The sequence below is a fragment of the Salvelinus sp. IW2-2015 genome, linkage group LG23 (assembly GCF_002910315.2).
Source record: "Salvelinus sp. IW2-2015 linkage group LG23, ASM291031v2, whole genome shotgun sequence".
In the NCBI taxonomy this organism is placed as follows: domain Eukaryota; kingdom Metazoa; phylum Chordata; class Actinopteri; order Salmoniformes; family Salmonidae; genus Salvelinus; species Salvelinus sp. IW2-2015.
Window position 1 is genome coordinate 15510461 of NC_036863.1, and position 26164 is coordinate 15536624.

At 42.6% G+C, this 26164-nt stretch overlaps 1 protein-coding gene across 1 annotated transcript in view; it reads left to right on the forward strand.

The window, feature by feature from the left end:
- Positions 1-26164, forward strand: part of LOC111951135 (protein turtle homolog B-like) — a 191200-nt gene that overhangs the window by 100774 nt on the left and 64262 nt on the right. The window contains exons 5-6 of the mRNA XM_070434387.1: positions 5468-5585; positions 12976-13117. Coding sequence (XP_070290488.1) covers positions 5468-5585; positions 12976-13117 — 260 coding nt within the window. The remainder of the gene's footprint in view (positions 1-5467; positions 5586-12975; positions 13118-26164) is intronic.

The window sequence follows — 26164 nt, forward strand, 5'->3', positions numbered from 1 at the left end:
CCTGGAATGCTATTCCAACAGKCTTGAAGGAGTTCCCATATATTCTGAGCACTTGTTAGCTTATTTTCCTTCACTCTGCGGTCCAACTCATCCCAAACCATCTCAATTGGGTTGAGGTCGGATGATTGTGGAGGCCAGGTCATCTGATGCAGCACTCCAACAGTCTCCTTCTTGGTCAAATAGCCTTTACACAGCCTGGAGGTGTGTTGGGTCATTGTCCTGTTGAAAAACAAATGATAGTCCCACTAAGCGCAAACCAGATGGGATGGTGTATCACTGCAGAATGCTGTGGTAGCCATGCTGGTTAAGTGTGCCTTGAATTCTAAATGAATCACTGACAGTGTCACCAGAAAATCACCCCCACACCATAACACCTCCTCCTTCATGCTTCACGGTGGGAACTACAAACGTAGAGATCATCCGTTCACCTACTCTGCATCTTACAAAGCGGTTGGAACCAAAAATCTCAAATTTGGACTCCACCGATGTCCATTGCTCGTGTTTCTTGGCCCAAGCAAGTATCTTCTTATTATTGGTGTCCTTTAGTAGTGGTTTCTTTGCAGCAATTTGACCATGAAGGCCGACCTCTGAACAGTTGATGTTGCGATGTGTCTGTTACTTGGGGTGGCAGGTAGCCTCGTGGTTAGAGCGTTGGACTAGGAACCGAAAGGTTGCAAGATCGAGTCCTTGAGCTGACAAGGTAAAAATATGTAATTCTGCCCCTGAACAAGGCAGTTAACCCACTGTTCCTAGGCTGTTGTTGAAAATAAGAATTTGTTCTTAACTGACTTCCTTAGTTAAATAAAGGTTTTAAAAAAAAAAAAAATACATTTACTCTGTGAAGCATTTGGGCTGCAATCTAAGGTGCAGTTAACTCTAATGAACTTATCCTCTGCAGCAGAGGTAACTCTGGGTCTTCCTTTCCTGTGGCGGTCCTCATGAGAGCCAGTGTCATTATGGGGTATTGTGTGTAGATTGATGAGGGGAAAAAACCTATTTAATCAATTTTAGAATTAGGCTGTAATGTAACAAAATATGGAAAAAGTGAAGTGGTCGGAATACTTTCCGAGTGCACCTTATATGGGGCATACAACCATCTCACCTCTGCAGACTTTGCTACGAAGAGACAGAATCATTAGATCACTGACATTATTTTGGTATTGCCCCTACTGTATGTATCTCTGGGGGAAAGCGGAAGGGTTTGTCATAAAAAATCATCCCAACGCCTATTATTTCACAGAGTGAGTCCATGTATGTGATTTGTTAAACCACATTTTACTCCTAACTCATTGAGGCTTGCCTAAATAAATGGGCTGAATACTTATGCAATGACAATATTAATTATGCATTTTTATATTTATCTTAAAAAACAGAATTTTTCTTCCACTTTGACATAAACAAAGTATTTTATGTATATTGTTGACAAAAAATGACAATTAAATCTATTTTAATCCCACTTTGTAATACAATAAAATGTGAAGGCACTGTAGTGCTTAAGGAGATGCGTAGCTGTTCTGTTGAATAGTGCAGCTGTAACGATAGTCTATGTCGTCCTCCTCCTCGGACGAGGAGAGGCGAGAAGGATCGGACCAATATGCAGAGTGGTTRGTTTCCATGGTAATTTAATAGACACGAAAACAATATGCGATACAAAATAACAAATTAAACTACCGTGACAGTCCCGTGTGGCGAAACACTAACAAGGAACAAACACCCACAAACCACACGTGAAACCCCGGCTGCCTAAGTATGATTCTCAATCAGGGACAACGATTGACAGCTGCCTCTGATTGAGAATCATACCAGGCCGAACACAAAAACCCCAACATAGAAAACACACATAGACAACCCACCCCAACTCACGCCCTGACCATACTAAATAAATACAAAATAAGGGAAAATAAGGTCAGGAACGTGACAGCAGCGGCCAGTTATGGACAGAACAGTATTTATAAACAGTAGACAGGCTGTTTAAGAAAATATCGATTTAAGAGGTCTTGACTATTCTCCCCCATTTTACTGGAAAAAGACTAATCTTATCAATTTGTTTATCCGTTTAAACCAGAAAAACAAAAACAAATATTTTGAGTTAATTTCACCCTTTTTATCAGAAAAAAAAAGTCTGTCCTCATTTTCCCACGAGGCATTTGGTGTTTTCAACATTCTTTTTGTTTTTGTTGTGTTGTCTTTTTTTACACCCTCCGTTAAATTACGGTAATTATACTGTACGGCTTTTAGTCTGACTAATGTTTGCTGAGTCCGTAGTCCCCGTGTGCATTCTCAGAGGATTTTCTGGCTAAGCTTATGGTACGCCTCTGTCACATTGTGCATTGAAGAAGGGTGGTAGTGGAGTTTGTTCTCTCCGTATAAATATATTAATTATTTCTGTATTTTCTTTTGTAATGTAAGATGGTGATGTCATATGGCCCGCTTTTTCATTGGGTAACAGGTGGTTGATTGGTTGTTGAAAGTACTGTTAGTCTTTGGTGGAAACTAAAGGTGACGGTTGCATGGGAAGCACACACTCTCACTCAAGCACACATACACCTGCAGACATACACACACACCACATCTCACTTACTACTACGTCTGTCATCCTGTTGACCTGGTCTCGCTATACCACATGTACCACATGTACAGTAACACATCTACCACATGTACAGTAACACATCTACCACATGTACAGTAACACATCTACCACACCTGTACCAGTAACCACATCTACCACGTGTACACATAACACATCTACCACATGTACAACCTAACAACACCAGTACACATGCTACACAGTAACACATCTACCACTGTACAGTAACACATCTACCCACACTGTACAGTAACACATTACACTGTACAGTAACACATCTACCACATCTACACAGTACACACTCTACCCACATGCTACAGTAACACATCACCACTGTACAGTAACAACCAATCTAACCACATGGAACTACATGTACAACACAATCTACCACGTTACAGTAACACATCCTACCCACATGTACAGTAAAACCACATGTCATACACATGTACCAGTCAACACATCTACCACATGTACAGTAACACATCTACCACATGTACAGAACACATTACCACAGCTACAGTAACACATCTACCACTGTACAGTAAAACAATCACCACATGTACAGTAACACATTATCACCATGTACAGTAACACATCTACCACGTGTACAGTAACACATCTACCACCATGTACAGTAACACAGTTACTCACATGTACAGTAACACCATCTACCACATGTACAGTAACACATCTTACCACATGTAAAGTAACACATGTATCACATGTACAGTAACACATTCATCCACATGTACAGTAACACATCTCCACTGTACAGTAAACACATCTACCCACTGTACAGTAACACATCTACCACTGTTACAGTAATCACATCTACCCATGTACAGTAACACATCTACCACATGTACAGTAACACATCTATCCACATGTACAGTAATCACCATCTACCACATGCTACAGTAACACATCTACCCACATGTACAGAACACATCTACCACGTTACAGTAACACAATCTACCACTGTACAGTAACAATCTACCACATGCTACACACAGCTACCACATGTACAGAACACATGTATCACATTACAGTAACACATCTACCACATGTACAGTAACACATCTACCACATGTACAGTAACACATCTACCACATGTACAGTATACACATCTACCACTGTTACAGTAACACATTCTACCACACGACAGTAACACATGTATCACTATGATCACAGTATACACATCTACCACATGTACAGTAACACATCTACCACATGTACAGTAACACATCTACCACATGTACAGTAACACATCTACCACATGTACAGTAACACATGTGGGTGAACTATTAATGTTATCTAGAAATGATTTCATATGGATATCAAGACCACTGTACTTGGCCTTTAATTGGTCGTTTAGATTTGAGGGGGAGAATGTGAGAATCAATGACTCTGGCTCTATTGAGTAAATGCCTGTAAAAACCACTGTCTATAGATAACATAAATAACTGTGTAATGATTTAGGAATTTGTCAAAAGTAATTAATGAATGGCTACAGTGAGACTGACTGAAAGTTAGCTTTCTGCTCAGGTTGTGTGTTGCACCACTATGGAAGTAGTGTAGTGTAACTTGATCTCCCAAACGTTGTTTCTTGTCGGACAACAAGTCGTGTCCCATCCTGTACTCTGGGAAATGAGAGAGAGATGATTCATTTCTCACAGTGACAGCACTATGTGGCAGCCATGGTTTATGTAGTGCTTGAGTAGTGTGTAATTTACAGTCTTTATGTTATAGGCTGTAAGTGTCAGTTCTGCTCTATTTATCCCACAAGGGGCTAGGTGAGTAGTGCTAATTGGTACATGCATAAACATACATGTATACATATAAAACGATAACACTAATAGTTACACTCATAAGAAATGATGTATTATATGATGTAATGATAAAACTGGTTAAATGCCTGGTCCAGTGGTTATTCCCAGCAAACATGACCCCATTGGCCCAATTTGAGTATTCGGTGGGCAAGGTGGGCACGGGCTAGCCCACACCAGCCCAACACGGGCTAGCCCACACCAATCCCACATCAGTCCAAAACAGGCTAGCCCACACCAGCCCAACACATGCTAGCCCACACCAGCCCAACACAGGCTAGCCCACACCAGCCCAACACAGGCTAGTCCACACCAGCCCAACACAGGCTAGCCCACACCAATCCCACATTAGTCCAAAAACAGGCTAGCCCACACCAGCCCAACACAGGCGAGCCCACCCACCAGCCCAACAAGGCTAGTCCACACCAGCCCAACACAGGCTAGCCCACATCAATCCCACACAGTCCAAAACAGGCTAGCCCACACCAACCCAACACAGGCGAGCCCACACCAGCCCAAACAAAGGCTAGCCCACACCAGCCCAACACAGGCTAGCCCACACCAATAGCCAACCCAACATTTCAGCCAACACAGGCTAGACCACACCAAGCCCACACCAACCCAACACAGGCTAGACCACACCAAGCCCACACCAGCCCTACACAGGCTAGACCACACCAAGCCCACACCAACCCAACACAGGCTAGACCACACCAAGCCCACACCAGCCCTACACAGGCTAGCCCACACCAGCCCAACACAGGCTAGCCTACAACAGAACATGGGCTTTTGTATTTTGTAACATGGGTGTTATTTAGTGCCGATTGCAGTGCTTTATTGTTGTACAGATAGTGATCCAAAATATGTAAGGGAATGGTGAGTGTCCAACGTCTGTCATAGAATCTCTTCTAGAATGTCAATCACTATTCAAGTCTATGTTCCCTGATTAGTGGACTGGCGGCCATATTGATGGTACCCTATGCCAGGAAGTAAAATCAGAAAGTACAGTATTCAATCAGTAATAATTATTTGATGGTGTCCTCTCCCTCCCCAGGTGTCTGATGGGAGTCTGACGGTGCTGTTGGTCAGGCGCGAGGACAGAGGGGCGTACACCTGCCGAGCCTACAGCATCCAGGGGGAGGTTGTCCACACCACACGCCTGCTTGTCCAAGGTAGCCTCACCACAACTCAACGTCTGTGTGTTTGTGTCTGTGTGTGAGTGCATGTATACCTACGTGCAGCAGTGGGCGGGTGTACGTATGTGCATGTGCAGGAAGATGTGTAAGTGTGTGTGTGCCTATGAGGTCTACCACTACAGGAGCTAATTGGCTGCCATATGGAGCATGTCTGAGGATTAAGGCTTTAACAAGCTCTCTGTATGTCTGTCTGTCTGTCTGATGATGTCTGATGATGCAGGTTTTAAAGGTGGTGGCTTTTGATTGGCAAATGACTCTGGGGGTAGGGATTATGTTAATTCGGTGTTCCTATTGGAAAGCCACCGAATCCGATCGCCACCAGATCAACTAAGCAAATCTGCAGCAGGCAGCATTTCCAGTTGTGCCCCTGCTATACATACACACACACACACACCCATACACACTCACACACCCATACACACCCACACACAGTGGGTTTGCAGATAMGAATCCTTCCCCTGTTAGAGGCTCAGGCCCTGGGCTCTGGATCAGAACTACCATATTAGGCTGCCAGCCAAAATCACCAAGCTGGCTTAAGGAGGGGGATGGACTGTGTGGGTGGGTGTGTGTGTTTTGTATTATGGACTCTGCAATCAGCTCAGCTTTGCATCTGCTAAATTACTAAAATGTATGTTTGTGTGTGCTGAGTATGTTTGTGTGTACGCACACGTTATGACATGGATTTGAGGATTTTCCATCGGTGCAGGCAGATGAAATGAGCTGAAATGACTGATAAGATATCATAGGCCATCTTTCCCTCTTTTCTCACTCACCACTATTCCACTTACAGTGCCTTCAGAAACTATTCACACCCCTTGACTTTTTGTTGTGTTCAGCCTGAATGTATAATGGAATACATTGAGATTTTGTGTCACTGGCCTACACACAATACCCCATAATGTCAAAGGGGAATTATGTTTTTAGAAATGTTTGCAAATTAATAAAAAATGTAAAGCTGAAATGTCTTGAGTCAATAAGTATTCAACGCCTTTGTTATGGCAAACCTAAATAAGTTCAGGACTGAACATCTGCTAAACAAGACACATAATAAGTTGCATGGACTCACTCTGTTTGCAATAATAGTGTTTAACATGATTTTTCAATGAGTACCTCATCTCTGTACCCCACATATACAATTAGCTGTATGGTCCCTCAGTCAAGCAGTGAATTTCAAACACAGATTCAATCACAAAGACCAGGGAGGTTTTTGAATGCCTCGCAAAGAAGGCACTTATTGTTAGATGGGTAATAAAAAATAAAAACATCAGACATTGAATATCCCTTTGAGCATGGTAAGGTTATTACACTTAACAAAACTAAAAACGCAACATGCAACAATTAAGATTTTACTGAGTTACAGTTCAAATAAGTAAATTTAAATAAACGTATTAGACCCTAATCTATGGATTTCACATGACTGGGAATACAGATATGCATCTGTTGGTCACAGATACCTAAAAAAAAGGTAGGAGCGTGGATCAGAAAACCAGTCAGTATCTGGTGTGACCACCATTTGCCTCATGCAGTTGATCAGGCTGTTGATTGTGGCCTGCTGAATGTTGTCCCACTCCTCTACAATGGCGGTGCGAAGTTGCTGGATATTGGCGGGAACTGGAACACTGTCGTACACGTCAATCAGAGCATCCCAAACATGCTCAATGGGTGGCATGTCTGGTGAGTATGCAGGCAATGGAAGAACTGGGACATTTTCAGCTTCCAGGAATTGTGTACAGATCTTTCGACATGGGGCTGTGCATTATCATGCTGAAACATGAGGTGATGACGGCGGATGAATGGCATGATAATGGGCCTCAGGATCTCCTCACGGTATCTCTGTGCACTTAAATTGCCATCGATAAAATGCAATTGTGTTTGTTGTCCGTAGCTTATGCCTGCCCATACCATAACTCCACAGCCACCATGGGGCACTCTGTTCATAAAGTTGACATCAGCAAACCGCTCGCCCAGATGACGCCATGCACGCTGTCTGCCATCGGCCTGCTACAGTTGAAACCGGGATTCATCCGTTAAGAGCACACTTCTCCAGCATGTCAGTGGCCAAGCTGCACATTTTAGAGTGGCCTTGTATTGTCACCAGTACAAGGTGCACCTGTAAAATGATCATGCTGTTTAATCAGCCTCTTGATATACCCCACCTGGCAGGTGGATGAATTATCTTGGCAAAGAAATGCTCACTAACAGGGATGTAAACAAATTTGTGCACAACATTTTTGAGAAATAAGCTTTTTGTGCATTTAGAACATTTCTGGGATCTTTTATTTCAGCTCATGAAACATGGAACCAACACTTTACATGTTGCATTTATATTCTTGTTTATTACACGTTGGATGGTGTATCGCTACACCCAGTCACTACAAAGATACAGGCGTCATTCCTAACTCGGTTGGAGGATGGATCTACAACATTGTAGTTACTCCGTGACAGAGTGAAAAGAAGTATCCTGTACAGAATATTCCAAAACATGCATCCCCATAAGGCACCAAAGTAAAACTGCAAAAAATGTGGTAAAGAAATGAACTTCACGTCTTGAATGCAAAGCATTATTTTTGGGACAAATCCAACACAACACAACACATCACTGAGTACCACTCTTCATATTTTCAAACATGGTGGCTGCATCATGTTATGGGTATGGAATAGAGGAAAATAGCAAGGAATGTATTTATTTAAATTTACCGTTATTTTACCAGGTAAGTTGACTGAGAACACGTTCTCATTTGCAGCAACGACCTGGGGAATAGTTACAGGGGAGAGGAGGGGGGATGAATGAGCCAATTGTAAACTGGGGATTATTAGGTGACCGTGATGGTTGAGGGCCAGATTGGGAATTTAGCCAGGACACCGGGGTTAACACCCCTACTCTTACGATAAGTGCCATGGGATCTTTAATGACCTCAGAGAGTCAGGACACCCGTTTAACGTCCCATCCGAAAGACAGCACCCTACACAGAGCAGTGTCCCCAATCACTGCCCTGGGGCATTGGGATCTTTGTTTAGACCAGAGGAAAGAGTGCCTCCTACTGGCCCTCCAACACCACTTCCAGCAGCACCTGGTCTCCCATCCAGGGACTGACCAGGACCAACCCTGCTTAGCTTCAGAAGCAAGCCAGCAGTGGTATGCAGGGTGGTATGCAGGAATAGAGCTTAGCATAGGCAAAATCCTAGAGGGAAAACCTGGTTCAGTCTGCTTTCCAACAGACACTGGGAGATAAATTCACCTTTCAGCAGGACATTAACACTGGAGTTGCTTAACAAGATTACATTGAATGTTCCTGAGTGACCTAGTTACAGTTTTGACTTAAAAATGGTTGTCTAGGCCTCCCGAGTGGTGCAGCAGTCTAAGGCGTCACTACAGAACCGGGTTCATTCCCAGGCTGTCACAACCGGCCGTGACCGGGAGTCTCATAGGGCGGTGCACAATGGGCCCAGCGTCGTCCGGGTTAGGGGAGGGTTTGGCCAGAGGGGCTTTAATTGGCTCATCACGCTCTAGCGACTCCTTGTGGCGGGCCGGGCGCCTGCAGGCAAACTGCGGTCGTCAGTTGACCTGTGTTTCCTCCGAAACATTGGTGCGGCTGGCTTCCAGGTTAAGCGGGCGGGTGTTAAAAAGCGCGGCTTGGTGGGTCATGTTTCAGAGGACACATGACTTGACCTTCGCTTCTCCCGAGCCCATTGGGGAGTTGCAGCAATGAGGCAAGATGGTAATTGGATTGCAATTTGATATCACAAAATTGGGGACAAAAAGGGGTAAAATACAAAAAAATATATGCAGTACCAGTCAAAAGTTTGGACACACCTACTCAATCAAGGGTTTTTCTTTATTTCTTTTTTTCTTTATGAAGACATCAAAACTATGAAATAACACATATGGAATCATGTAGTAACCCAAAAAGAGTTTAACAAATCAAAATATATTTTATATTTGAGATTCTTCAAATAGCCACCCTTTGCCTTGATGACAGCTTTGCACACTCTTGGCATTCTCTCAACCAGCTTCATGAGGTAGTCACCTGGAATGCATTTCAATTAACAGGTGTGCCTTGTTAAAAGTTCATTTGTGGAATTTATTTCCTTCTTAATGCATTTGAGCCAATCAGTTGTGTTGTGACAAGGTAGGGGTGGTATACAGAAGATGGCCATATTTGGTAAAAGTCCATATTATGGCAAGAACAGCTCAAATAAGCAAAGAGAAATGACAGTCGATCATTACATGAAGGTCAGTCAATCCGGAAAATTTCAAGAACTTTGAAAGTTTCTTCAAGTGCAGTTGCAAAAACCATCAAGCGCTATGATGAAACTGGCTCTCATGAGGACCGACACAGGAAAGGAAGACCAAAAGTTACCTCTGCTGTAGAGGATAAGTTCATTAGAATTACCAGCCTCAGAAATTGCAGCCCAAATAAATGCTTCAGAGTTCAGACACATCTCAACATCAACTGTTCAGAGGGGACTGCATGAATCAGGACTTCATGGTCGAATTACTGCAAAGAAACCACTACTAAAGGACACCAATAAGAAGAAGAGACTTGCTTGGGCCAAGAAACACAAGCAATGGACATTAGACCAGTGGAAATCTGTCCTTTGGTCTGATGAGTCCAAATTTGAGATTTGTCTTTGTCTTTGTAAGACGCAGAGTAGGTGAACGGATGATCTCCACCTGTGTTGTTCCCACTGTGAAGCATGGAGAAGTAGGTGTGATGGTGTGGGGGGGCTTTGCTGGTGACACTGTCTGTGATTTATTTAGAATTTAAGGCACACTTAACCAGCATGGCTACCACAGCATTCTGCAGCGATACACCATCCTAACTGGTTTGCACTTAGTGGGACTATCATTTGTTTTGCAACAGGACAATGACCCAACACATCTCCAGGCTGTGTAAGGGCTATTTGACCAAGAAGGTTCAGTTTTATTGCTTCTTTAATCAGGACAACAGTTTTCAGCTGTGCTAACATAATTGCAAAAGGGTTTTCTAATGATCAATTAGCCTTTTAAAATTATAAACTTGGATTAGCTATCACAACGTTCCATTGGAAAACAGGAGTGATGGTTGCTGATAATGGGCCTCTTTACGCCTATGTAGATATTCCATAAAAAATCTGCCGTTTCCAGATCCAATAGTCATTTACAACATGAACAATGTCTACACTGTATTTCTGATCAATTTGATGTTATTTTAATGGACAAAAATTTGCTTTTTTTTCAAAAACAAGGAAATATCTAAGTGACCCAAAACTTTTGAACGGTAGTGGATATAAAATACACAGGGATGTAACCCAAACAAAAGAGCGAGGTTTAACCTCTAATAATTACATGGGACGAGACCTGTAATAACACTACACGGGACAAGACCAAAAATAACAAGTGCACAATACACGTAGCACGAAAGCCGAAACAACAAAGCACAGGTAGTCACAAGACCAACGGATATGGGAACAAACACCGACAAGGACAATGGGGAACAGAAGGCACAAACTCAGCAAAAAAAGAAACGTCCCTTTCAGGACCCTGTCTTTCAAAGATAATTTGTAAATTCCAAATAACTTCACAGATCTTCATTGTAAAGGGTTTAAAACTGTTTCCCATGCTTGTTCAATGAACCATAAACAATTAATGAACATGCACCTGTGGAACGGTCGTTAAGACACTAACAGCTTACAGACGGTAGGCAATTAAGGTCACAGTTATGAAAACATAGGACACTAAAGGGGCCTTTCTACTGACTCTGAAAAACACCAAAAAGAAAAGGATGGCCCATTTGCGTGAACGTGCCTTAGGCATGCTGCAAGGAGGCATGAGGACTCGCAGATGTGCCAGGGCAATAAATTGCAATGTCCGTACTGTGAGACGCCTAAGACAGCGCTACAGGGAGACAGGATGGACAGCTGACCTGCACAGGATCGGTACATCCGAACATCACACCTGCGGGACAGGTACAGGATGGCAACAAACAACTGCCCGAGTTACACCAGGAACGCACAATCCCTCCATCAGTGCTCAGATTGTCCGCAATAGGCTGAGAGAGGCTGGACTGAGGCTTGTTGTCAGGCAGGTCCTCACCAGACATCACCGGCAACAACGTCGCCTAAGGGCACAAACCCACCGTAGCTGGACCAGACAGGACTGGCAAAAAGTGCTCTTCACTGACGAGTCGCGGTTTTGTCTCACCAGGGATGATGGTCGGATTTGTGTTTATCGTCGAAGGAATGAGCGTTACACTGAGGCATGTACTCTTGAGCGGGATCGATTTGGGTGGAGGGTCCGTCATGGTCTGGGGCGTGTGTCACAGCATCATCGGACTGAGCTTGTTGTCATTGCAGGCAATCTCAACGCTGTGCGTTACAGGGAAGACATCCCCCTCCCTCATGTGGTACCCTTCTTGCAGGCTCATCCTGACATGACCCTCCAGCATGACAATGCCCCCAGCATACTGCTCGTTCTGTGCGTGATTTCCTGCAAGACAGGAATGTCAGTGTTCTGCCATGGCCAGCGAAGAGCCCGGATCTCAATCCCATTGAGCACATTTGGGACCTGTTGGATCGGAGGGTGAGGGCTAGGGCCATTCCCCCCAGAAATGTCTGGGAACTTGCAGGTGCCTTGGTGGAAGAGTGGGGTAACATCTCACAGCAAGCACTGGCAAATCTGGTGCAGTCCATGAGGAGGAGATGCACTGCAATACTTAATGCAGCTGGTGATCACACCAGATACTGACTTACTTTTGATTTTGACCCCCCTTTGTTGAGGGAAACATTATTCCATTTATGTTAGCCATGTCTGTGGAACTTGTTCAGTTTATGTCTCAGTTGTTGAATCCTGTTATGTTCATAAAAATATTTTACACATGTTAAGTTTGATGAAAATAAACGCAGTTAATTGAGAGGACGTTTCTTTCTTTGCTGAGTTTATATAACATACTAATCAGGTGGAATGGGAACCAGGTGTGTGTAATGAGACGAAGACAGTCCGGGGTTGGTGGTAATGATCCAGTTCAGTGAAGCCTAGAAAGCTGGTGACGTAGACCTCCGTAGCTGGTGAATGGAATGAGCAGCAGTACCAGGGGGATCCGTGACAATTCCAGGATGTATGCAATAGGCATGCCCCTTTTWAAAAAAAATAGGATTAAGGGCAGAGAGAACCCTTGGTTTACTGAGGAACTTACTAAAATCATAAGGGAACGAAATGCTATGTGAGCTAAAGCAAGAGGGTCTGGTTCGGCAGATGATTGGACTGTATTYTTTTTCTCATATCTTCTCCTGTTTAATGTGTTTGAGTACATGTAAAAAAAAAGAAAAAAAGAAAAAAAAGGGAATGTAACTAATTGCCATTGTTTTGTGCTTTGTGTCCCTCCAGGGCCACCGTTCATCGTGTCCCCTCCCCAGAACCTGACGGTGAACATATCCCAGGCCGCCAAGCTGGACTGCCTGGCCGAGGCCTACCCTGGCAACCTCACCTACACCTGGTTCTGGGAGGACGACAACGTCTTTTTCAAGAAGTAAAGTTATGATCGGGTTCATTACTCTTCCATCCCCTATCCACCACCACCCTAAACACATGCCGTACAACTGGGGACACATTAAATATGAGTTTTGTGATGCTTTGTTTGGTGTGAATTGTGTATACCAACCACCATTTACAGAATTGTTTGTTCATTGTCCTTGTGCAGTCACGGCACGCAGTAACATTTGAGAGACATAGAAGTACTCAAAATCCCGCCCTGACGCACATACACAATGAATTTGGAACTGTCAACCTGATCATGTAATCTCATTTTAGACCCTTGCACAGAGAGAGTATTAGTTATTGTGTTGCATGCATTATTGTGCACTTCTTTCTCCTCACATGGAATTAAGATGCCCTGCGATGGCATAACAGCAGTGCCTGAAATAGTGTCAAACAAGCTGCAGTACCCCACCATGGTGACAGAAGAAACTTGAGTGCAAGGCAAGCTAGCCATCAATACTTGATAATACCCAACAACGAACACTATCCATGGTAGGGATTGTAATTTTAAAAAAGATGATAAAATACAACAATTGATAAAGAAATACAATTCAAATACACTATACCATTCAAGATAGGGAATGTAGTAAAATAATTTGTAATTAAGTTTCTATTTATAGTATTTATAAATAGATAAGATAGCATTAAAAGAAAGTACAATTAATTAAATAATAGATCTTCAAATAAGGAACTGGAACACAAACGTACTCAAAAGCCTGAGATTAGGCAGGAATAACATGATACAAATAAAACCACCGCAAACAGAGGACATCGAAGGCACAGTATGTGGGTATGTACAGTGGGGAGAACAAGTATTTGATACACTGCCGATTTTGCAGGTTTTCCTACTTACAAAGCATGTAGAGGTCTGTAATTTTTATCATAGGTACACTTCAACTGTGAGAGACGGAATCTAAAACAAAAATCCCGAAAATCACATTGTATGATTTTTAAGTAATTAATTAGCATTTTATTGCATGACATAAGTATTTGATACATCAGAAAAGCAGAACTTAATATTTGGTACAGAATCCTTTGTTTGCAATTACAGAGATCATACGTTTCCTGTAGTTTCTTGACCAGGTTTGCACACACTGCAGCAGGGTTTTGGCCCACTCCTCCATAACAGACCTTCTCCAGATCCTTCAGGTTTCGGGGCTGTCGCTGGCAATACGGACTTTCAGCTCCCTCCAAAGATTTTTATTTGGGTTCAGGTCTGGAGACTGGCTAGGCCACTCCAGGACCTTGAGATACTTCTTTTACGGAGCCACTCCTTAGTTGCCCTGGCTGTGTGTTTCGGGTCGTTGTCATGCTGGAAGACCCAGCACGACCCATCATCAATGTCTTACTGAGGGAAGGAGGTTGTTGGCTAAGATCTCGCAATACATGGCCCATCCATCTCCCCTCAATACGTGCAGTCGTCCTGTCCCCTTTGCAGAAAAGCATCCCCAAAGATGATGTTTCCACCTCCATGCTTCACGGTTGGGATGGTGTTCTTGGGGTTGTACTCATCCTTCTTCTTCTCCAAACACGGCGAGTGGAGTTTAGACCAAAAGCTATATTTTGAATCATCAGACCACATGACCTTCTCCCATTCCTCCTCTGGATCATCCAGATGGTCATGGCAAACTTCAGACGGGCCTGGACATGCGCCTGCTTGAGCAGGGGACCTTGTGTGCGCTGCAGGATTTAATCCATGACGGCGTAGTGTGTTACTAATGGTTTTCTTTGAGACTGTGGTCCCAGCTCTCTTCAGGTCATTGACCAGGTCCTGCCGTGTAGTTCTGGCTGATCCCTCACTTCCTCATGATCATTGATGCCCCACGAGGTGAGATCTTGCATGGAGCCCCAGGACGAGGTGATTGACCATCATCTTGAACTTCTTCTATTTTCTTCTATTTTCTAATAATTGCGCCAACAGTTGTTCCTTCTCACCAAGCTGCTTGCCTATTGTCCTGTAGCCCATCCCGCCTTGTGCAGGTCTACAATTTTATCTGATGTCCTTACACAGCTCTCTGGTCTTGGCCATTGTGGAGAGGTTGGAGTCTGTTTGATGAGTGTGTGGACAGGTGTCTTTTATACAGGTAACGAGTTCAAACCAGGTTGCAGTTAATACAGTAATGAGTGGAGACAGGAGGGCTTCTTTAAAGAAAACTAACAGGTCTGTGAGAGCCGGAATTCTTACTGGTTGGTAGGTGATCAAATACTTATGTCATGCAATAAAATGCTAATTAATGACTTAAAAATCATACAATGTGATTTTCTGGATTTTTGTTTTAGATTCCGTCTCTCACAGTTGAAGTGTACCTATGATAAAAATTACAGACCTCTACATGCTTTGTAAGTAGGAAAACCTGCAAAATCGGCAGTGTATCAAATACTTGTTCTCCCCACTGTACATGTGGTGGAAGATGGGGTGTGTGTTTGTGTGATTGAAAAAGTGTGTTGGGTTAAGTGAGTGAAAAAGTGAATTTGGTTGCAAAAGCCAGAGCCCATGTGTGTCTGCGAGCAGGAGTTGTGACAGAGAGAGTTTTCAATTTTATGCAGATATGGGATATGCATTTGAAAATAAATTACAATATAGTTTATTTATTTATTGTCCTATCACGATGGAACCTTCGTCAACCCTATATCCTAGACACCCACCTGAGCGACCCACACACGAAGGATCTGTTATCTTTATCTGTTTTATAGGCCTACTGCAAGTAGTCTATACTCCACCAAGACAGAAAGATAAACGTGGTCAAAGACCCACTAAAGCAGCATCGTCCGCTCAAGAGTCTGAGCCTGCCTGACAGGGTTGGTCAAACAAAGCCAAAGCCCCCGGATGGGTGAGCATCAAGGCAAAAGGTGGCGACTTTGAAGAATGTCAAATATATTTTGATTTGTTAAACACTTTTTTGGTTACTACATGATTCTATATGTGTTATTTCATAGTTTATGTATTCACTATTATTCTACAATATAGAAAATAGTAAAAAATAAAGAAAAATCCTTGAATGAGTAGGTGTGTCCAAACTTTTGACTGGTACTGTATATGGCAGAGGCTAAATCAAGCTAGTCATCTTGACTACTTTCTTATGTCATTCTCGCTTGCCCCAAAAGTAAAAAGTGTTGATAGGGGACAGAATGYGGTCGGACCATCAAATCATTTGCATATACATTGGTCTTACAGAATTCAAGTGGGCGAGGATATTGGCAATGTAAGCAAAGCCTATTGTAAGACTACTTGTTTTTAACCAAGACGGACYTTTTCTGACATAACATAGGTACAGCAGATCCCTTTATTGTATGTGACACTTTTAAATGTCCTTTTAGGGGCTATGCAATGCAATACTCATCTTTAAAACAAAAGCAATATAGGTCAAAAGAGTTCATATTAACAAAGGAAGTAGATGGACTAACAGTACAGATAGACAGGAATATAAACTGTACCAGAGAGGTAGAGAATAAGTTAGAGGAAAAACAAAAAGAACTGGAGGAACTTTTTGAAGAAAAACCAAGTGTAATATATTCAAAAAAATAAAGCAAACTGGATGGAAGATGGGGTAAAATGCACCAAATCATTTTTTAATTTTCAACATAGAAATGCTACCAAAAAGAATTAACTGAAACTTGTTACAAATGACAGTCACCAATATTTTGAAAGAGGAAGCAAAGTACTTTAAGCATAAGTTTTTGTTTCAGTCTCCTCCATTTCTATTAATAATGTAGAATTAACAGCTGTACAGAAAGACTCATGTGAAGGCCAAATTACAGAGGAGGAACTTATTGATGCAATTAAAGCCTTTAAGCCAGGGAAACTCAAGGGTTGGATGGCATGCATACCAATTGAGGGATATCCATTTTTTTWATGTACTCAGCGGACCGTTATTAGCATGTTTTAACCACTCCTATAAAAATATACAGATACTCAACAAGAAGGTCTGATTTCACTATGACTAAAACAGGACCCAGGTGGTAAATATAGCGATCCAGTCCATTTWAAAAAATGGAGGCCCCTTACACTTCAGTGTTGTGATGCAAAATTCGAGCGAATTGCATAGCGCATAGAATTAAAAAGGTATTGTTCATCCTAATCAGACAGGTTTTTGACATGGACGATACATTGGAGATAATAAAAGACAAGTACTGGAAACAATAGAACACTGAAAAATCTGGGAAACCAGGCCTAGTATTCATAACTGACTTTRAAAATATTTTTGATAAAGTACAACGGGAATTTATATATAAATAGGGAGGGGGGTGGGTAGAGAGAAGGAGAAGAGAGGTATTGAATAAGATTGAAAGAGAGGATGGTACAGTGTAACATGTACCTCTTTAAGCAAAGTAGGGAATGAAGATAGACAGTCAGACGGAAAAGAGTTAGACTGAAGCAGAGGGAGGTCGGGAAGGAGGTATAAGAGAATGAAGATAGAGAAAATGAGTGAGTCAAAGTCAGGGAATGTGGAAGAGACAAAGTGAGAACGGTATGTACAGCGTCACGACAATGGAGACAGAAAGACAGTAAGCAAAGAAAGATAGAGATGGAAAAAGGTAGAAGGCAATAGATAGAGGACCCCCTCACCAACACCACCTCTTCTTCACCACCCCTCCTTGTCCCCAGTGACAGGAATATCTAGTGACAGGAATATCTAGTGACACAGTGCTTGTGCCGTTCCACACTCCACTAGCTATGATTACGGGACTTCCACCTAGCCCCCAGCATTCCCACATCCACTCATGCGTGGCCTGTACACTTTTTCAACCTCCCAGAGAACTCCCACACTCCCAGAGAATGAAATGTTTAAGTGGAGGGAGATGGGGAGGGAGGAGAGACAAGGGAAGAGCCCTTGTTTCAATATAAGGAGGCAGTTTGTTATTGGAGCCCAGGGAAGTTGAGACAATGGTATTAATACACAATGATATTAGAAAATGTACAGTATTTAACAGGCTATATGTCACGTTGAATAAATGATTGGAGACAGACGCGGGAATACGTAATAGGAGGTTTTAATATCACATGCCATGAAAGGCAAGGGGACGAAGCCCAAAACAAACACGTATACAAAAACACAGGGATGTAACCCAAACAAAAGAGCAAGGTTAAACCTCTAATAAATACACGGGACGAGACCCGCAATACACTACACGGGGGTAGACCCGTAGTAACAAATGCACAACAATACACGGGACGAGACCCGTAATAACAAGTGTACAATACACACGCAAGCGAGCCGAAATAACAAAGCACAGGTACGCGACAAGAGGGAAAAGGACAATGGGAACAATAACCGACCAGACAATGGTGAACAGAGGGCACATATATACAATTACTAATCAGGAGAATTGGAATCAGGTGTGCATAATGAGACAGTTCAGCGATGCCTAGAGGCCGATGACATAGACCTCCGGAACTGGTGCACGGAATGAGCAGCAGTACTGGGGGAATCCGTGACACTATGCCACCTGGACATTGCACCTAATTAACATTTGTGTGTAAAGCCACATTTCTAATCAAAGTTAATTTGCATATTATATCACAGGTGCATCAAAATGCTTGTGTTTCTAGCTCAAAACCAATGCACACATAWTCCAAAACTAAAAAGAAAGAAATTAATAAATATTAGAACAAGCAATGTCAGAGTTCAATATATTTAGATATACACTGCTCAAAAAAATAAAGGGAACACTTAAACAACACAATGTAACTCCGAGTCAATCACACTTCTGTGAAATCAAACTGTCCACTTAGGATGCAACACTGATTGACAATAAATTTCACATGCTGTTGTGCAAATGGAATAGACAACAGGTGGAAATTATAGGCAATTAGCAAGACACCCCCAATAAAGGAGTGGTTCTACAGGTGGTGACCACAGACCACTTCTCAGTTCCTATGCTTCCTGGCTGATGTTTTAGTCACTTTTGAATGCTGGCGGTGTTTCACTCTAGTGGTAGCATGGACGGAGTCTACAACCACACAAGTGGCTAAGGTAGTGCAGCTCATCCAAGGATGGCACATCAATGCGAGCTGTGGCAAGAAGGTTTGCTGTGTCTGTCAGCGTAGTGTCAGAGCATGAGGCGCTACAGGAGACAGGCCAGTACATCAGGAGACGTGGAGGAGGCGTAGGAGGGCAACAACCCAGCCAGCAGACTGCTACCTCCGCCTTTGTGCAAGGAAGAGCAGGAGGAGCACTGCCAGAGCCTGCAAAATGACCTCCAGCAGCCACAATGTGCATGTGTTGCTCAAACCGGTCAGAAACAGACTCCATGAGGGTGGTATGAGGCCCGACGTCCAAGGTGGGGTTGTGCTTACAGCCAACACGTGCAGACGTTTGGAATTTGCCGAGAACACCAAGATTGGAAATTCGCCACTGGCGCCCTGTGCTCTTCACAGATGAAAGCAGGTTCACATTGAGCACATGTGACAGACGTGACAGAGTCTGGAGACGCCGTGGAGAACGTTCTGCTGCCTGCAACATCTCCAGCATGACCAGTTTGGCGGTGGGTCAGTCATGGTGTGGGGTGGCATTTCTTTGGGGGCCGCACAGCCCTCCATGTGCTCGCCAGAGGTGCTGACTGCCATTAGGTACCGAGATGAGATCCTCAGACCCTTGTGAGACATATGCTGGTGCGGTTGGCCCTGGGTTCTCCTAATGCAAGACAATGCTAGACCTATGTGGCTGGAGTGTGTCAGCAGTTCCTGCAAGAGGAAGGCATTGATGCTATGACTGGCCCGCGTTCCCCAGACCTGAATCCAATTGAGCACATCTGGGACATCATGTCTCGCTCCATCCACCAACGCCACGTTGCACCACAGACTGTCCAGGAGTTGGCGGATGCTTTAGTCCAGGTCTGGGAGGAGATCCCTCAGGACACATCCGCCACCTCATCAGGAGCATGCCCAGGGTTGTAGGGAGGTCATACAGGCACGTGGAGGCACACAACTACTGGGCTCATTTTGACTTGTTTTAAGGACATTACATCAAAGTTGGATCAGCCTGTAGTGTGGTTTTCCACTTTAATTTTGAGTGTGACCCAAATCCAGACTCATGGTTGTAAATTTGATTTCCATTGATATATTGTTGTGTGATTTTGTTGTCAGCACATTCAACTATGTAAAGAAAAAGTATTTAATAAGAATATTTCATTCATTCAGATCTAGGATGTGTTATTTTAGTGTTCCCTTATTTTTTTGAGCAGTGTATATACAGAATATAACAAAAATATAAACACAACATGTAAAGTATTGTTTCCATGTTTCATGAGCTGAGATAAAAGATCCCAGAAATCTTCCGTATGCACAAAAAGCTTAATTCTCTGAAATGTTTTGCACAAATTTGTTTACATTCTTATTAGTGAGCATTTCTCCTTTGCCAAGATAATCCATCGACYTGACAGGTGTGGCATATCAAGAAGCTGATTAAACAGCATGATTTTATGGGCGTGCAATTGGCATGCTGACTGCAAGAATGTCCACCAGATCTGTTGACAGAGAATTGAATGTTAATTTCTCTACCATAAGACACCTCCAATGTCATTTTAGAGAATTTGGCAGTATGTCCAACCGGCCTCACAACCGCAGGCCTCGTGTAACCACGCAAGCCCAGGATCTCCACATCTGGCTTCTTCACCTGCGGGATAGTCTGAGACCAGACACCCGGACAGCTGATGAAACTGTGGGTTTGCACAACCGAAGGATTTCTTCACAAACTGTCAGAAACCGTCTCAGGGAAGCTCATCTGCGTGCTCGTCATCCTGACCAGGGTCTTGACCTGAGTGCAGTTTAGCGTCGTAACCTTCGAAGGCCACTGGCACGCTGGAAAAGTGTGCTCTTCACGGATTAATCTTGGTTTCAACTGTACTGAAAATGTCCTGCATACTCACCAGACATGTCACCCATTGAGCATGTCTAGGATGCTCTGGATCGATGTGTACGACAGTGTGTTCCAGTTCCCGCCAATATCCATTAACTTCGCACAGCCATTGAAGAGGAGTGGGACAACATTCCACTGGCCACAATCATCAGCCTGATCAACTCTATGCAAAGGAGATGTGTCGCTCTGATGAGGCAAATGTTCACACCAGGTACTGACTGGTTTTCTGATCCACGCCCGTACCTTTACTTTTAAGGTATCTGTGACCGACATCTGTATTCCCAGTCATGTGAAATCCATAGATTCGGGCCTAATGAATTTATTTCAATTGACTGATATGAATATGAACTCTAACTCAACCCTTATATGAACTCTAAATGAAATGTTTTAAATTGTTGCATGTTGAGTTTATATTTTTGTTCAATGTATATATACAGTACCAGTCAAAAGTTTGGACACACCTACTCATTCCAGGGTTTTTCTTTATTTTTACTATTTTCTACATTGTAGAATAATTGTGAAGACATAAAAACTATAAAATAACACATATGAAATTTGCACACTCTTGGCATTCTCTCAACCAGCTTCATGAGGTAGTCACCTGGAATACATTTCAATTAACAGGTGTGCCTTCTTAAAAGTTAATTTGTGGAATTTCTTTCCTCCTTAATGCATTTGAGCTAATCAGTTGTGTTGTGACAAGGTAGGGATGGTATACAGAAGATGGCCCTATTTGGTAAAAGACCAAGTCCATACTTGGTCTTTTAGCAAAGAGGAACGACAGTCCATCATTACTCAGTCAATCCGTAAAACTTCAAGAATTTGAAAGTTTCTTCATGTGCAGTTGCAAAAACCATCAAGCACTATGATGAAACTGTCTCTCATAAGGACCGCCACAGGAAAGGAAGACCCAGAGTTACCTCTGCTGCAGAGGATAAGTTCATTAGAGTTAACTGCATCTCAGATTGCAGCCCAAATGCTTCACAGAGTAAATGCTTTTTTGTTTTTTTGACCTTTATTTAAYWAGGGAAGTCAGTTAAGAACAAATTCCCGTCACAAACACTCAAACTGGACCATTTTATGTCCATTTCTTCATTCAAAGACTCAATCATGGACAYGCTTACTGACAGTTGTACCTTCTTGCCCTTTAGTCTGTTGTCTGTGCCCAATAATGTTTGTACCATGTTTTGTTCTGCTACCATGTTGTGCTGCTGCCATATTATGTTGCTACCATGTTGTTGTCATGTTGTGTTGCTACCATGCTGTGTTTTCATGTGTTGCTGTCATGCTATGTTGTTGTCTTAGGTCTCTCTTTATGTAGTGTTGTGGTGTCTCTTGTCGTGATGTGTGTTGTGTCCTATATACTTGATTTTTGATTTTTAATTCCAGCCCCCGTCCTCGCAGGAGGCCTTTTTCCTTTTGGTAGGCCACCATTGTAAATAAGAATGTGTTCTTAATTGACTTGCCTAGTTAAATAAAGATTAAAAATAAATAAAACACAAATATTTTGCCATTCACCACTTCATCTACACTGATTGAAGTGGATTTAACAAGAAAGAGCAGGTGTTCTTAATGTTTTGTACACATATTGTAGACCTCCACATACACATATATATATATATATATATATATATATATATATATATATATATATATCGTATTGAAGTCGGAAGTTTTACATACACTTAGGTTGGAGTCATTAAAACTTGTTTCTCAACCACTCCACAAATTTCTTGTTAAACAACTATAGTTTGGCAAGTCGGTTAGGACATATCTTTGTGCATGAACACAAGTAATTTTTCCAACATTGTTTACAGACAGATTATTTCACTTATAATTCACTGTATTACAATTCCAGTGGTCTGAAGTTTACATACACTAAGTTGACTGCGCCTTTAAACAGCTTGAAAATTCCAGAAAATGATGTCATGGCTTTAGAAGCTTCTGATAGGCTAATTTACATCATTTGAGTCAATTGGAGGTGTACCTGTGGATGTATTTCAAGGCCTACCTTCAAACTCAGTGCCTCTTTGCTTGACATCGTGGAAAAATCAAAAGAATATCAGCCAAGACCTCAGAAAAAAATTGTAGACCTCCACAAGTCTGGTTCATCCTTGGGAGCAATTTCCAAAAGCCTGAAGGTTCCCACTTTCATCTGTACAAACAATAGTACGCAAGTATAAACACCACGGGACCACGCAGCCGTCATACCGCTCAGGAAGGAGACGCGTTCTGTCTCCTAGAGATGAATGTACATTGGTGCGAAAAGTGCAAATCAATCCCAGAAAACAGCAAAGGACCTTGTGAAGATGCTGGAGGAAACAGGTACAAAAGTATCTATATCCTCATAAAACGAGTCCTATATCGCATAACCTGAAATACCGCTCAGCAAGGAAGAAGCCACTGCTCCAAAACGCCATAAAATAGCCAGACTACGGTTTGCAACTGCACATGGGGGACAAGATCGTACTTTTTGGAGAAATGTCCTCTGGTCTGATGAAACAAATATGAACTGTTTGGCCATAATGACCCATCGTTATGTTGAGGAAAAAGGGGGAGGCTTGCAATCCGAAGAACACCATCCCAACGTGAAACACGGGGTGGCGGCATCATGTTGTGGGGGTGCTTTGCTGCAAGGGGACTGGTGCAGTTCACAAAATAGATGGCATCATGTGTAAAATGATGTGGATTATTGAAGCAACATCTCAAGACATCAATCAGGAAGTTAAAGCTTGGTCGTAAATGGGTCTTCCAAATGGACAATGACCCCAAGCATACTTCCAAAGTTGTACTTCCAAAATGGCTTAAGGACAACAAAGTCAAGGTATTGGAGTGGCCATCACAAAGCCCTGACCAATCCCATAGAAAATGTGTGGGCAGAACTGAAAAAGCGTGTGCGAGCAAGGAGGCCTACAAACCTGACTCAGTTACACCAGCTCTGTCAGGAGAAATGGTTCAAAATGCACCCAAATTATTGTAGGAAGGAAGTGGAAGGCTACCCAAAATGTTTGACCAAGTTAAACAATTTAAAGGCAATGCTACAATACTAATTGAGTGTATGTAAACTTCTGACCCACTGAATAGTGATGAAAAGATAAAAGCTGAAATAAATCATTTTCTCTACTATTATTCTGACAATTCACATTCTTAAAATAAAGTGATGATCCTAACTGACCTAAAACAGGGAATTTTTACTAGATTAAATGTCAGGAATTGTGAAAAACTGAGTTTAAATGTATTTGGGTAAGGTGTATGTAAACTTCCGACTTCAACTTATATACTGTATTCTATCCCATCTACTGCATCTTGCCTATGCGCGAGCCATCAGTCATCCATATATCTATATGTACATATTCTTATTCTTCCTTTACATTTGTGTTTTAAGGCAGTTGTTGTGAATTTTGTTAGATATTACTGCACTGTCGGAACTAGAAGCACAAGCATTTCACTACACTTGCATTAACATCTGCTAACCATGTGTATGTGACCAATACAATTTGATTTGATTTGATTTAGAGCTCCGAGACAGGATTGTGTCGAGGCACAGATCTGGGGAAGGGAACCAAAAAATGTCTGCAACATTGAAGGTCCCTAAGAACACAGTGGACTCCATCATTCTTAAATGGAAGAAGTTTGGAACCACCAAGACTCTTCCTAGAGCTGGTCGCCCGGCCAAACTGAACAATCGGGGGAAGGGCCTTGGTCAGGGAGGTGAGTTCCTCTGTGAAGATGGGAGAACCTTCCAGAAGGACAACCATCTCTGCAGCACTCCACCAATCAGGCCTTTATCAGGGATGCAAACTAGTCACCTTTGGCGAAATTCTCCGTTTTGAATCCAAAATAGGTGACTTACATGATTCGTGTAGATCCGATGAGACATGTTTGGACGAGGGGTGGCTTTGGATGACTACTGGCTGTATGCGAACGAGTGATGCACATTTGCTTGTATGCGAACGAGTGATGCGCGTTTGGAGCAATACTGGCTGTATCCAATGCTCAGCTAATCGTTCACATAACAACAGAAAGCAGCATGCAACTGAAGAGAAAAAGAAAAACAAWTTTCTAGTTACAGCATCASCACGCACTYGGCAGTTTGCCAGTTAATTCACAGCAGCGCCTCCCCTGAACGATAATGAAGAGGTAGGTGAGAAGCCTGACCACRGAAACAGGGGTGAAAAGTTGATGAAGCTTACTTCATGAGCTGTAACCGAAAACTGGAATTTGAAAAATTTGAGGTGAGGGAGAAAGTGTGGTGGAACAAATATTGTTATCATTGTTAAGTATCTTGCTATCGTAAACTCACCCCATTCCGTACAAATGTGCGCAACCGCGACATTCAAACGAGGCTGCAAAGAAAACTAATGGGACTGTAGCGACTGTGTTGACTTCAAAATCTGGGGTGTGAACTATGTTTCTATTCATGTGTTGATCGACATGGTAATGGCTCTATCGTATTGGAGAAAAGTTGAAAAAACTGACCCTCCGTTACATCATGACCTGTCATGCCGTAACGTACAGCACGCATAAAGCTACTATTTCTGTCTTTCAATCTCTCTCCACCACGTGTAGCACTTCTCTCATCGTTTAAAAACAAGAAATGGACAGTGACGGGGTAAGGGGGAGATACCTAGTCATTTTTTGCGTCATCACTGCATGGGATCATGACTCTCAAGCCGCTGTTTACTTCTGAAGATCACTTTAGCACCGCCCTAAAAACCCAATTCAAATTCGACACAAGCCTTCAAATAGGTATGTAATGACACATTATATAAACTCTTTATTGTGATTTATTTACATTTTAGAGGCGATAAGGTGATAAGTTGGACAGATTGAGTGAAAAAAAGCAGTTTTCCGACACGACAACTGTCCTTCTCACTATCACGCATTAGTTTTGCTTCCCCACCCGCCATTTTTAAAAAGACCCGACGGAGCTCATTGCCTTGTTGAATTATGCAGAAACGGGCAGCGTGGAGCTCATGTCATTGATATTGTTTGAAAGGGGAGAAATTGTGCTTTACGATGGTATTGACATTACAGTTGATCTGGAAGTATTACGTTTTTGGGGCGCTAAAATAAGGTCAATTGTACGGACCAAGGCGATGTACAAAAGTGAGGGAGTTTACGTTAGCTGGATCTAATTATCCGTTATAGCTTGCCAGCGAAATGTTGAGCAACATTAT